The sequence below is a fragment of the Pelecanus crispus genome, chromosome 1, assembly GCF_030463565.1.
Source record: "Pelecanus crispus isolate bPelCri1 chromosome 1, bPelCri1.pri, whole genome shotgun sequence".
NCBI lineage: Eukaryota > Metazoa > Chordata > Aves > Pelecaniformes > Pelecanidae > Pelecanus > Pelecanus crispus.
The window spans coordinates 106,871,108-106,885,199 of record NC_134643.1 but is presented as its reverse complement, the minus strand read 5'-3'; the positions used below and the strand labels follow the sequence as shown (position 1 = coordinate 106,885,199).

Below are 14,092 nucleotides of genomic sequence, written 5' to 3'. Positions count from 1 at the left end.
TTTCTTCTGGCATATGTCAACCATAGTAACCAACATTAATGTAGACTCTGCTCCATATTTGCAGTCTGATTGGTTAGATAAAGTTTCCAACATTCTTATAAAATAAATACGTTACTGGTCACTAGCATATAAACTTGGTATAATATCAGAAACAGATTCATAAACTATTTAAGTTTATTAAGGTTAAAATTATTGAATTAATAGAGAACAGACAATCCATTATACAACTGTTTTCAAATGGCATGTTTGCAGGGCTGGGGATCAACAATGGTGCTTACAAATGGCATGAAAATAGGAGATATTTAAAAAAAAAAAAATCCAGGAAAGCTTTAAAGCAGCAGCAACTGCTGTCCTCCTGATAAACAGAGCATAACAGAATTTTTACAAGATGTCATTAAAAAAAAGCACCCAGGAGAAAAAACAAGCAAGAGAGACTGGCGTCACCAGTAAAATGCAGCGAGCTCTTCTAGTCAGGCTGGAGCAGAAAACTCTTGGTAGAGGCACACAAGGCTACCAGTTCAACGCAAGAAAATACTTCCCCAGTTCCCCCATTTTTTACTCACAAAATACACATCGGCAAGTATCCTACAGATATTTTCCAGTCATTATCAAGGTTCCCTCTTTTGTGTGGAAAGCATGCATTTTCCATTCAAACAAAATAAATTTGATGGTTACATTTGTAGCATTTAATTGATGATTTAAAAAAAAGTCTCTTGTCACTGCAATTCTTTCTGCATTTACTTTTCACATGCTAACAAGAAATACTTCCTCCAACATTCTTCCCTACACAACACTGTCTATTGGTGAAGTGCAGATCCACACAGTATTCATACAATCAGGTCCCAAGACCTCCAAACTCCTTAAGCTGATACACTGCCTTCAGTAAAGTATCTTAGCCGTTTAAGAAACACTGGAATGCTCAGAAAATCAAGACTCCATTTCAAAATAAGGCTAGTCATAAAGTCACATTAACACAACACAATTAGAGACTGTATTTCATGTTGCAAAATTGACATGAGAAGTGAAATGGCTAAGGAAACCCACGTTTCTGATCTTAAAAGTTTTCAAAAGTAATACTGTAGAGTCAGTTAGAATCTACAAAAATTATTTTAGAAATGAAAGTTAAAATACCAGAAAAATAGAGGTATTAATATCACCTTGAAAGCCTAAGCAACATAGTGCTGTGCTACTGTCTGTAAGTATAATAGTATATACTAACTGAATTGTATGAAATCCACAAACCCCTCAGAAAATCAAAGCAGTAGTTGGGTTTCCATCCTTTTAAGAAGTTTCAATAATCACAAAACCAATCCCCACAGCAACATGTTTCTGAATTTTGGTTTTTTTCCACCTGCGAGCCTTTTGCTCACCACAGAAGACTGAGGCGTTTTCATCTTTGCAAAACTGTTCCTTAAAACCACAGACTTGTAGCTGTTTTGGAAATATTTTTGTATTAACTCTAGCACTTATGCCAATAATCTAAAGGAGGCAATGCTGTTAACTTTTAAACTAGTGGGGGGCAGGGGGGGAATGTTGCTTTGTTTCTTCCAAGGAGCACTACTACTACAATTAATACTCTAGTAACATTTCCTTTAGGAAATGTCTCACACATACACAGCCAGCTGCTGGGCTTGCTCCTTCTGGTCTCAGCCCCATGAGACATCTAGGTATATGCCCAATTCTAATCAAACTAGTAGTCCCACTACAGTGCACCGAAATATTTATCTATTTATAGGCAACCACTTTGGTACCCTGCTGAATCAGGGCCTTTGCTACTGTTTTGGATTATCCTGCAATAAAAGTCATAATAGAAAAATCTAGGAAGCAAAAAGAAACAAAAACCCCCAAATTAACAAATGAACGGAAAACTTTCACAATGCATCTTGCTTAGGTAATGCTAATTTGAATTCTTCCATATGGTTGGAGTATTCCCCTTGCTGGTTCCACAAACCATCATCCCTGATGTACACTCACAAATAAGTTAAAATTTAACAACAACAACAAAAAATCCTGCTCTGCCTTTTGAAATAAAAAGTTTCTTTATTAGAAAGCAGAGACTGATTTTTTCCAGCAAACAATACATTTCTTCAAAGATGCTAATGGTATCTGAATCAAAACCAAACAGGAGGTAGTAACTTCAGAAGAAGTAAGTTTGAAATGTATTACTCCCCTTTCAATCAATTCCCAGCAGTCCCCAAATGCACGGTTTTTACAACTACAAAAATACATGTTCTTTGTAAACAGGAACAATGACTGGCAGTCCCAGAGGAAGAAAGAGACTCTAATCTCTCCTCAGGCAGAATAAACAAAGTTCTTCCATCTCTGAAAGCTCTTAGTTAAAAACTAATGGATGAACGGAACAATAATCTCAGCCTGGGAGGAAAAAAAAAAAAAAAAAAAAAATAAAAGCCCTCTAAAACCAAATAAAAGGTTGCTCTTCCCTGTTTGATGTCTCTGGTACACTTCAGCGATGCAGAGGAAATATCTGGGCAAACCAAAGGCCCACTTGCACTGGTAGTTATTTGACCAAACCACCAACAGCTCTTGGAGGGAAAAAGATAAACCTGAAATGAACCTGCTAAACAATATACAGAATAGTTAATAAAATACATCCATAGTTTAAAGGACATTTTGGTGGTAGCTCTGGGTTAAAGTGATCAGCGAAAAGCGTCACACCTCCTTGGCAGCTTCTAATGTGACCTGAAAGGTCACATTTATTTGCAACACAACAATTGCTCAGCCACAGAAGCTGCCTATTTCTGAAAGAATACGCAGTGGATTGACTTACACTGTAAAAGCTGTATCTTCATCCAGATGGACTACAGAAACATGTATTTTTTAAAAAAAAAAAAAACAAAAAACCAGACTTCCATTAGAATAGCGAAAGTTCAATGAGACTTTTTCACCCTTGGGATTTAGACTGCTCCAGGACAAAAACTGCGGTAACAAATAATCAATTTTGTATTATTGAAAATAGCAAATAGCCGAGTAGAGCATAATGACTGCCTTTGATGGAAGTTAATGATAAAGAACCGGGATGAAAAGCACTGAAGCCCTCGTTCAAAGCAGCCTCAACTCTGAAGAACACACTTACAGAGGCAAGCACTCAGTGGGAGATACCTCACGTTTGTCTACATTTTATGTAAAAGCCAAGCAAGCCCTTAACGCATGTGCTGTGCTTCTTGCCGCCACAAAACTTGCAACTAATCTGCACGGGTTATTTTTTCCACAAGCAAGCAAGCCTCCAGCAATCCTCATGTTCATCAGAGTTACAAATTGCTGTAAGGGCAAGTTATTAACATAAGCTCTTCGTCAAATGAGGTTCTCAGAAGAGCCTAAGACACTGCTTAACAAACAGTGTAATTCCCCCCTCCCCTTCCTCCTATTTTAAACCAGGGCCACAGTAGGTTTGGGTTTTGGGGTTTTTTTAAAGCTAAGTCTGAACACGGTGCCTGGAGCAAGAACAGGCGAGAGCTCCATACTCCGCTGAGCTGGGGGGCAGCTCTGGGGCTGGGGGAAGGAAAGCTGGGGGCTTCCATCCAGCCGCTGTCGCCTAACTTGCGGAAGCAGGTGGAGAATGACTTTTGGACATACGCAGGCTCATTTCTGCACGTTTTTAAAATTTAGGAAGCAGTCACGTTCTGCACAGGCATTAAGCATGACGCATGTCTCCAGAGGTCAATGCAGGTACACCGGGAGCGTATTTGGCCCCGTATAACATACTGCTCCCTCTCCTGCCCCCTTTACTTAGGTGTTCTGCTTTTTTGAAGCCCAACGGTAGGTAAAAAGTTTCTTTCTATATATTTCGAATTTGATCTGGTTCCAACATGTATCATACTGATAATATGAACGGGAAATTAACCATCCTGGTGTATACATTTCTCGTAACACTTCTTCCCCAACTTGCCTCGTGCACTCCACACCTTAACAATAAACACACAAAGCAGCTTTGGTTCCCCCTCCCCACATGCACGCTTTGTTCGGCGATCCATTTTTCTACACTGCCAAGCTCGCTAAATAAACATGATGAGAGCAAACCTGCGGCACTCATCCCAACCCAGAGCTGTTTAATGTATGCAATTACGCTAATCTGTGAAGAAGGCTGCCAGTGGAAACCAAATACGAGAATGTCAGCATTCCTGACTAACTAACGTGCCATGCTGCAACCCAGCGCAACAAAAAAAGCTCCTTAACGTACCAAATTGGACTCCTCCTCAGAGCGGGAGGGGTTTTGCTTGCTTCCACTCCAGAGAGGAGTCACGACTACCACCCTCCAGCTAACCGCACCAGGAGTTCAACAACAAAGCCAAGAGGCCCAAGCCTTTTCGTATCTACGTGGACTATCCTGCCTTCCTAATAAAGGAAAGGCTCATGGCTGCAGGAAATGAAACTGTAATTTAGATGGAGATAATAGACTCCAGCCCCAAGTTAAGTGGAGCAGGTCTACCATGAGTGCTACCTACAGATAAGCTATTTAGCGTGCAAACCACTGAACTAGCATCACCCTCCTCTTTTACCAAGGCGACCGCTATGCTTTTTTGTTTATTCTGAACCACAGCTGTAGGGAGCTGGCAAGGAGTCACCCGATGAGACCTCTCCTATTGCCTCTTCGGGTCCTCAGCCAGATCCAAGCATTTTTCTTCTCCTGTATTTTAACCACCCCTGCCAGATGTAATAGCCATGTGACTCCCACAACTGTAAAGATGTCCTTGACTCAGCAGCCTTGCTCCCAATTTTTTTATTTTCCCCAGGAAATAAAAAGCAATGTTTCACGCTCATGAAAAGCCAGTGGATCCTTGGTGATGCATTGGTGCATCAAATACTTAGAGTAAAACAAAACCTCCAAAGTTAAAGATCTTCACAGTGCATTTATGAGACCATTTAAGATGGTCAGTGTAAGATAGCAACACGCTCTGCTATTTTTCACGATTGCTGAAAACATGCAGAGCAAGATCCTAAAGTTTTTCACTGAAAAAACTACTGTGATACCCACTGTCTGTTTGATTAAACTGAACTGTACTTACTTGTCTGCCGGTTTAAATACAAACCTATGCAGTATGACTCAAAGATTAAACCCAACATGTTAAAAGCAAAAAAATAAATACCACACCTGAGGAAATAAGGCCTAGCCAGCTGGCACCTTTTCACCACAAAAATATCCTAATTAAGTAGGGCCAATAACAAGGCTGCATGAGAAACAGAAGGAACCTTTATCTGTGCTTCTTTCTTACGTCCACATAGATACCAACCACCAGGAAAAGAAAAAAAAGGAACAAATACACAAGAAGTTTCCGAACTTCTTCATCTTGTAAAGTCTCCCTGCACTCAAAAGTAATTATTAATAACCAGGTTTCCATAAGCCACAAATTTTGCATTGAGACTTAAACGCATCAGTAATATTTATATTGCATTAACATCTGATTTACAGCAGTCCAAAAGAAAAGTGTAAGTGTGAAAACTGAATAGGGGGGAAAAAAAAAAAAACCAAACCAAACAAACAAACTAAAAAACCAAACCCGTCACGGACCTCTGCGCTCTGCCCTGCTTTCAGTTTCCAAGGAAGGGGCTGCAACCTGAGGAACAAGTGGGCGAGACGGCCCCACCGCCGACACCCCCGCCGCCCGGGCCAGGGCAAAGAAGTCGTCCCCGAGCCGGCCGCCGGCGGCAAACGCCTGTTTCGGACAGGAGCCCTCACCCCGGGGCTGAGCTTCGCGGTGCCGGGGGAAGCGGGCTCGCCGGACGCCGCTGCTCCGCCAGCGGTGGGGCCAGCTCCCAGCACAACCCCGCACCGCCCGAGCGGCAAAGCCCACGGGGGGCCCGCCTCGCACCCTACCGCGGCTACGTTAAATTAAAAACACCGCCACCAAAACCCGGCGCGCTCAGGCGGTGGCCAGCAAGGCAGGCTACCGCCCCCGGTTCCAAACTCCGTGCGACAAGCCGCCGCCCCGGCCGGGGCCGCCGCTCTCCCGCCGCGGGGGCTGCTCCCACGGGAGCCGAAGCCGGGCCCGCGCCTGCCCCGGCCGAGGCGCCTTGCGGCACCTCACCGCCGGGGCCGCAGCCCCGGGACGGCCGGGCAGGCCCCCCCGCAGCGCACACACCCGCTTCTTCCCCCTCCCTCCCCCGCTGGTGTCGCAACATCCAGCGGGGCGGCCCGCACGGTCCCGCGCCCCCCGCCCCGGCGCTCGCTCCCCGGCCGGGGGCAGGCGGGGCGGGGCAGAGGGCGGCAGCGGCCGCCCGGCCGCGCCGCTCCGCTCCCGTCCCGTCCCGTCCCCCGCGTACCTGTTCGCGCCCGCCGCCGCCTCGCCGGGGGGGCTCCTGACGAAGAAGCGGGAGAAGGTGCTGTGCCAGGAGGGGCCGGCCCGCCGCCGGCTGCCCCCGCCGGACATCGCCGCCGCCGTCCAGGACGGGACGCAAGGCGCCGCCAGCAGCCGCCCAGCACCGAGTCCCCGCGGCGGCGGGAGGCAGCGGCGGCAAACACCTCCCTCCTCCCCCGGCGGGCCGGCCGCCCCCCGCCTCCGGGGCGGAGCCGCCGCTCCGCCTCCGCCCGCCCCTTCCCGCCGGCGGGGCGGGCCGGAGAGGCCGGCGCTCGGGCCGGGGTTGGCGGGCGGCGGGAAGGAGGGCCCGGGTGCGGGGGGCGGGAAGGACGAAAGCTGCGCCCGGCGAGGCGGGAGGCCGGCTCCGGCGTGGTGCGGCGGCACGGCGGGGGAGGCTGGGGCGGGAGACGGTGCCTCCCCGCCGCCCGTGCTGCGGCAGCGCCCTTCCTTTCGGCAGGCGGGTCAGGGACCGGCTTCGCCGTCCGCAGGCGCGCCGGGGGGCGGCTCTGCCCTGGGGGAAAGCGATGGCCGCGGGGAGGGAAGCACCAGCGCACGCAGCCTGCCGCCTCCTCCCCGGGAGGGGTGTTTTGGTGTCGTTTTTCTTGTTAATGCGGCATAACTAGCGTGAACGGAGAAGAGATCGGAAGTGAAAAATAACTCTGTAAGAAAAAGGACAGACACTCCTGACTGACTGCAAACACCACTGCTGGCCTATGTGTTTTAACTTGTGCCAACTTTGGGATACTACACGTGTTTGTCGAGGCAAAGTCAGTAACTAGCTTCACGCTGTCCTGGGCCAGGCCACCATCTGGCTGCCATGTAACATATATGCCCGCTATAACAGCACGGTAAAACATTTGCATCAAATAGAGGTACACAGCAGCAGTAGTGCGGCTGTTTCACCACTCACCTCCCTCCATCACTTTGGGATAAGTTCAGGCCATCCTTGCTGATAAGTGACTTGGAGGAAGGGGGTTCTCCAGCCTTTTGAAAAGATTTCTTCCTAGAAAGGAGTTTGTTTAATATTGAAACCTTCCATTTTTCTCCCTCTGAGGGCTATGGTCTCCCTTGAGTTAACATCAAACTATCCCTACCAACAGAGACAACCTTGCCATTGCGACAACCCGGTGACAAATATTATCCTCGTTTTATGGATAGAAGTGATGCACAAAACCTTAATGATTCACTGAGCGTGAATTACTGGTAAAATTGACTAACCTTGATGTTAGGATTTTATATACAGGACCACACGTTCTTCTTTCTCATCTTAGTGAGCATCTCTGCTGTTCTTTGTGACTGCCTACACCTCACACCTTTTTTATCAGCTCCTTTTTGCATTGTGCCATCTCACAGAATCACAGAGTGGCTGAGGTTGGAAGGGACCTTGGAAGGTCACCTGGTCCAACCCCCCTGCTAGAGCAGGGCCTCCTGGAGCAGGTTGCCCAAGGCCATGTCTTTTGAATATCTCCAAGGATGTAGACTCCACGGTCTCTGGGCAACCTGTGCCAGCGCTCACTTTTTTCCCCTAAGATCCTTCTCCATTTGTTCACCTCGATTCGCCCCCTCTATAGCCAAGGCCTCTTTGCCTCCATTCTCTACCCCTGTGCCATAGTATCAGCCTGCTGTGGCTGCAACTTGTGGTGGATGTGAAGCTGGTACTTTAGGCCCATCTGCAAAGCAGCAGCAATAAAACAGCCTGGAAATAAACTACTGGCTACTTTTCTGTCTACTTTCCATTGCCTCAGCTACGAGCAAAATCTTTCAGAAGTGTGCAGACAGCTCCCGCTCATATTGTCCAGGTGTCATAGAATCACAGAATCGTTTAGGTTGGAAAAGACCTTTAAGATCATCCAGTCCAACCATTCATACAGCTTTCACGTGGATTTTCAAAACAGAGACACAGGTGGATATTGGACGTGTACTGCAATCTTTACCAGTCAGTCTGAGTTGGGACTAGCCGGTTGTTTCACAGGTTACAAAATGTAGCTTTCACATGGTATAATTACCAGTCACAAACCTTATTCAGGGGACCAGCACTTACTACACAATAAGGTCCTGCCTAGTTTTCAGTGTCTAGACAAGAAGCAGACATTTCTCTCGGTGATAGAGATGCCCCAAACCTAGCACAAAAAATATGAAGCGTTTCATCCCAGAACAGTATAAAGAAAAAAGAAACCACATTTTGAGAGCACCTGCACATAGTTGCCCATTCTCAGGGAAATGGCAATCAGGGTTAAGACTACAATATGCAACAGCAGTCCCTATGGAATATTACAGAGGAGACGCTCCCTCTGACATTCAAAATAAAAGTAATTAAGGCTCCAAAACCAAATCAGAAGAGTGGCAATTTATTAAAAGCAATTAAATGGGACTGCACAAACAGGCTGCGGGGAGGCTTAGGCTCTCAGTGACTGTTGACTACTTTAATTCTTCTTTGCCACGTACATCTCACAGCTTTCCTACCTATTGCTTAAGTAAGGTCTAATCCCTAAGCTGTAGCAAACCTGAATATAATAATTAGCATTTATAAAGCATCCAGTATCTTCAAAGGATTTAAGCATTAATTAATCTTCATAACCACCTCAGGATGTAGTTAAGTATAATATGGTGAGTAGGTCGCACACAGAGGCAGACAAAACACCTAGCTGAATCCAAAATCTGTCCACACTCTATACTACCAGCGAGGTGCCCGGAGGGGCACCACAGTGCGGCATGAAGCGTTACCAGGGCTGTGCTTGTCCAAGAACAAAGAGCCAACCTAATCAGAAATGCTAATCCCAAACAGTAACATTTTGTGCTCAAATCTGTTTCTGCTGTCTTCACTGCATCTAAAAGCAGAAAATACAGAAACGTACCAAATGGCAGTTCCACTGGAGGCACCTAAGTAAATTCTAATCAAAGTAGTAAAGCTATATCAATATGAAAGATAAACATAGCCCAGGTTAGATAATCCCTTTCTTTTTGCATACCCTGGGGTAATTGAGTACCACGTGACTTAAGAGTAAATAATTTTGACATACTTAAAAATAATAAAATGGGAACTGCCAGAAGACTTGCCAACCGGAACCCAGTTTTAGCCATCTACACCCTCCACAAAGGGAGAAAAGTTAGGCTTTTACCCGAAGATGCAGTATCTACCATGTGGCAGGTGGCCTCGCATATTAACACAGCTGTCAGTATTAACAGCAGCACCAACACATGCAAGCCAAAACAGATGGGGGAAACAGGTTCCTTTCCGCCTCAGATTAGAGTACTCACATGTGGCCCACACGAGGTAATATTGCATCACCCAAGGCAGTAAGAAACCATTAAAACACAGTTGCAGAGGGAAACAATGGCACAGAAGAAGAAAATGTCAAGCTGAGACTCTCAATACCTTTTTTCATAGTTCATCCTGCTCAGAGTTCCACTTGAATCAGTATCTCAAGAGGCGAGAGTGCTGTGCCTATTCCATATCCACTAATTTTCTACTGCAATTCAGATTATAATGGTTGTGCACAAGGGAAACCTCCCCCTTCTCCTTACTGCTTTCGAGTGAGCAGATGGTGAAATTTCAATTGTGCTTTCTGAATTTCCTCACTTTTATGGGTCCTTAAAATCTTGAGTCAAATCTTTTGTTTTATTTGGATACCAAAAAGGAAAGCCAGTTTCCATTGTACTGGTTTATGAAGAGCCTTCCTCTCACACCCAGTTTTAAAACTTTTCTGATACATTAAAGACATAACTAGGGGACAAATGTAGTCTTTAAACCACCAAACTAAACATTTTCCCCGCAAGCACATTTTAGCACTATTAAATGAAAAAAACATTCTCAAGCTGTTTGCATTGTTGGACTGCTACAATAAGAAATGGTCTTATGTTTTGAGGTAGAACACTGCTAAACAAAAGTATAGTTCAGTTTTCTGTTTCATACATGTCTAATGCATTTATCTATAAAAATATTTTGTCTATGTTGGCTACTTTTTCTTGTTAATAGGCAATCCCATTTTACAGCTCTTACAGGACATGTCTACAGGTAGATGTGGCACAAATAGCAATAGTATTTTAATAATGGATGGTCCCTTACCTACCTTTTTCCTTTCCAGTATATAATATATTATGACAAGGTTTCTAACAGGTGGCATGAAAACATGAATTAATAAATACACATAACGGAGTCATCACATGCAATATTTCCTAGCCATTTTTGACAATGTTAGTTGTCCAGATGTTGAACAAATACCGATGACTCTAAAATCTCTAATCTATGGTTATTCTAAAATGAAGGTGAACGACAAAATTGAAGATTTGGGTCTTGGATATGTTATTACACAGATGAAACATGTTAGCACAGATTTCAAGGATATATTTTCTGTCTAGCTATGACCTTCTGCTGTAAAGTGCGCACTGCACAGCTTTCAACAATCCTCATCCTTTAACTGCGAACGCACAGTTCCTCCGTTTGATTTACTGAAAATGGTTTAAAAGAAAGCCACATGGTCAGCTGCTATTGTTCAAATGCCTTTGTGTCTGGAGAAGACAGCTGGAAATGACTCATGGTGTTAACTGCAGTTTCTGAGGGCTCTGTGTTCTTTATTATTTTGGATAAGATTCATACACTGTGCCACCTATGGCCAAAGTTCAGTGTAGTAATTAAAATCTTTAAATCAACTTTTTGCAAGGCCTCTTCTAGTTGTTTACCACACTATAATTTGTGGCATTTACATTTACCCAGTAGTAAAAGTGCTAAAATGGAAAACTAATTGTAAAGAACAAAATAAAAAGTGACCAACACACCTACAACCTCTTTTAAAATAGACTTTCACTGCCCCTGGGCATGGAGCAAAAAGCATTCAGAAGCCACATACTATGGTGGTATGTATGCACCTAACTACTCTAAGTGAGGACCAAAGTCCTGTTCTGTTAATTCCAACAGAATTGGTAACTTTCAGCTGATTAGCACAGCTTGTCTGCAAGGGTTTCAAGATATTTTTGATAGCACCTCATATCAATTCCACTTGTGTGAATACAAAGACAAAACTCACTTGTGCTCTTACCAATGCTAATCATTGCAAAACACCCTACACTAACTGGAGCTCAAGAAAATCTGCATTTCATATAATGAGGTCTCTGTAAAACCATCGTATTCTGGGTTATGCTTCCTTGCTAAGCCAATCTGTCTATTCACCGCCATCCTTACTAGAAAAAGGATGGTTAACCAAAGTGCTTCAGTAAGCTAATTTCATCCAACTTCTAACTTATGTTGTATGTATGGTAAAAAGCAACACAAATAATTTCGTGTCCAGAAGAATGCAAGAGCTTCCAACAGGAGGTGCCTTACATGCAAATAAAGGAAATCTATGAAATAGATAACCAGCAACTTATACATTGTAATTAATTTAACAGTTTTCCATCTAGAATGGCTTTTGAATGTCAGCTTTGTAGTTAAAACAGGAATATACAACTTTCTGTACAAATCTACACACTTTCAAGTATCAAATCAAATTACTAATATTCTAAAGGCTTACCCTATTTCCATGCATGTATATAAAAGTACATTTTTCAATTTGCAGATTACTAAGCAGTTTTGAATTGTGGTGCAAGCCTATGTACAGTAAACTTATGCCCCGGGACAGCAGACTTGCCTTTTTTAGTTCCCTTTCAAAGATTTCTTAAAACTAGTCCCTGGACCCCAAGGCTTCCTAGAACCGCTGACTATGGAACACTGTTAAGAGTCATACCAGTTCTACTCCTTTGTTTATCCTGCTGGATTTCACAACACAATACTTTTTAACCCAATGATCTGAGCCCTTTATAAAGCATTATTCAAAATGTCTGAAAATTAGAATATATATATAAAAAAAGTAAACCCTTACCACATTCACAGCAAGCACATGTATTAGTATATTCCAAAAGCAAGAATCATCTTTAGTGTCTGGAGAAATACATTGCAAAATTTTCTGTATGTAAAAATGACTCTAAGTACACCAGTCTCTAACAAGCAGAATTCTTACGGATTTGAGCCAAACAGGATCATAACAGCTTTTGGCTGCAAATGTTGCAGAATCCCATCTGGTTTCATGGAACAACTTATTTTCCTCTCTATTTAAGCTTCCAGAAATAAATTAAAAGAAAAAAAGAAAAAAAAAAAAAGAGACCTTTTCTTATGTATACAAATTATATCCATAAGTTATTCCAAACAGGCAGAAAATACTTCAATCTTATTACAGAACAAACAGAAAAACAGAGTCTAATTCTTGGCATACAAGTTTCATGTAACAGCAAACAGTATGTATAGCATACAGAAAAAGGGTAAGAACAAAATACTAAAGCCCAAGTTTGTAAGAATGCAAGCGACTGTTAATCAGACTCTGCCTAGTTAGCTGGATAAGTAACAGCATAACTGACCCCCCCCCCCCCCTTTTTTTTTTTAAGCCCAACACAACAGAACCCTTAGTAGGGGACAGAAGATTTCTCTTAATACCCAAGAACAAAAATTCTAAATAATCCATATGTTTCCTCACTCAAGCATTCACTGTTACTGAAGTCAGAGAAGAAAAGCTTTTTCAGCAAAGTAAACACCATCATAAGAAAATGTGTGGCTAATAGGGATATAAGCCTGAAACTCAGACTTTTTATCTGATGTTGTTCTTTAGAAGTATTTTCTGTATGTATTGTACAGCTTTAGTCCAATAAAATATGAGTAATAAGACTAAAGGGGTTTCCCTACAACAAAAGATAGCATTCTATAGGATTTACTACAGCACTTACTGTAGCTCATAAATATTAGATGTACAGCAGTTTTTCCAAATTTTGTTCAGGGTGTACTGAGCTGCTGCTGAAAAGAAAGGTTCATATTATCTCTTCATTAAATCAATTCCCTGAATAAAGCTGTAAACTTTTCTTTATACTAGGTGCTCCTTTTTAGTGTGATGCCAACATCAGATCAACTGTCATTCATTTAACAACTTAGGCATTGCTACAGCCTTGAAGAAAGCACAAAGATATTTTGTATCCTGCATAAATCAAGAACTTATTTATTAAAATGCATTACCTGACATCATGACAGAACAGATACCTCAAGGAAAGCATGGCACTTATTACCCACAAAAGGGTTTTTTTTATCCTTTTTTGAACCATTGCACGACATATGAGAGTAGACAGAGAACTAAGTAGTACTTTAACAGTTATGAAATGGGTGAAAAGGAAATGCGGTACTCAAAAATATTCCTGCAACCTAAACTAGTTGGTTTTGGATGTGTGTCTTTATTTCCAGAAACTGTAATGCTACAACACGAAAGGGCTCTACGTATGCTAATATTGATGTCAGCACTGAAGTGGCTATTCTGCAGTGGTTTTCTAGGATAAAATTTATTGTTCTTATTTTATAATGGTATCAATTAAAGAAATAGTAAGGCTCAAACCTTAATTGCAATACGCAGCAATACTTTCTAGCCACTAGATTGGATTTGTTTATAGATCAATTCAGCCTGCTTTGAAACTGCTGCCAAAATTTTTTTAGAGTGTTAACTTGCTCTTAACTTAAACCTCAGCAGAAGACTTAAAAACCAGACAATTATCCATGGGTTCTAGGCACCTCAAAACAGAGTAACACTTTCCCTTTGAAAACTACCTTAAGTATGTAAAGGATCCCTAACAAAAGCAGGGTGGGGGGATGTATTACAAGAGAAAAGCATCACCTTTCCCAGCAGAAACATCTACCCTTGAGAAGAAACCCTTCATCCATCCTTATTCCTCTAAAGCAAGAATGTAACTACTGGCCAACAAAATCACGTGTC

The 14,092-nt window shown here is 43.1% G+C and overlaps 1 protein-coding gene across 1 annotated transcript in view; it reads right to left on the bottom strand.

Moving 5' to 3' along the window:
• Positions 1–6,386, bottom strand: part of LOC142593692 (uncharacterized) — a 46,214-nt gene extending 39,828 nt beyond the window's left edge. Inside the window, exons 1-2 of the mRNA XM_075711896.1 lie at positions 6,280–6,386; positions 5,528–5,829 (exon numbers count right to left, since the gene is read on the bottom strand). Of these exons, the coding sequence (XP_075568011.1) occupies positions 5,528–5,829; positions 6,280–6,386 (409 nt within the window). The remainder of the gene's footprint in view (positions 1–5,527; positions 5,830–6,279) is intronic.
• Between the last annotated feature and the right edge of the window lie 7,706 nt (positions 6,387–14,092).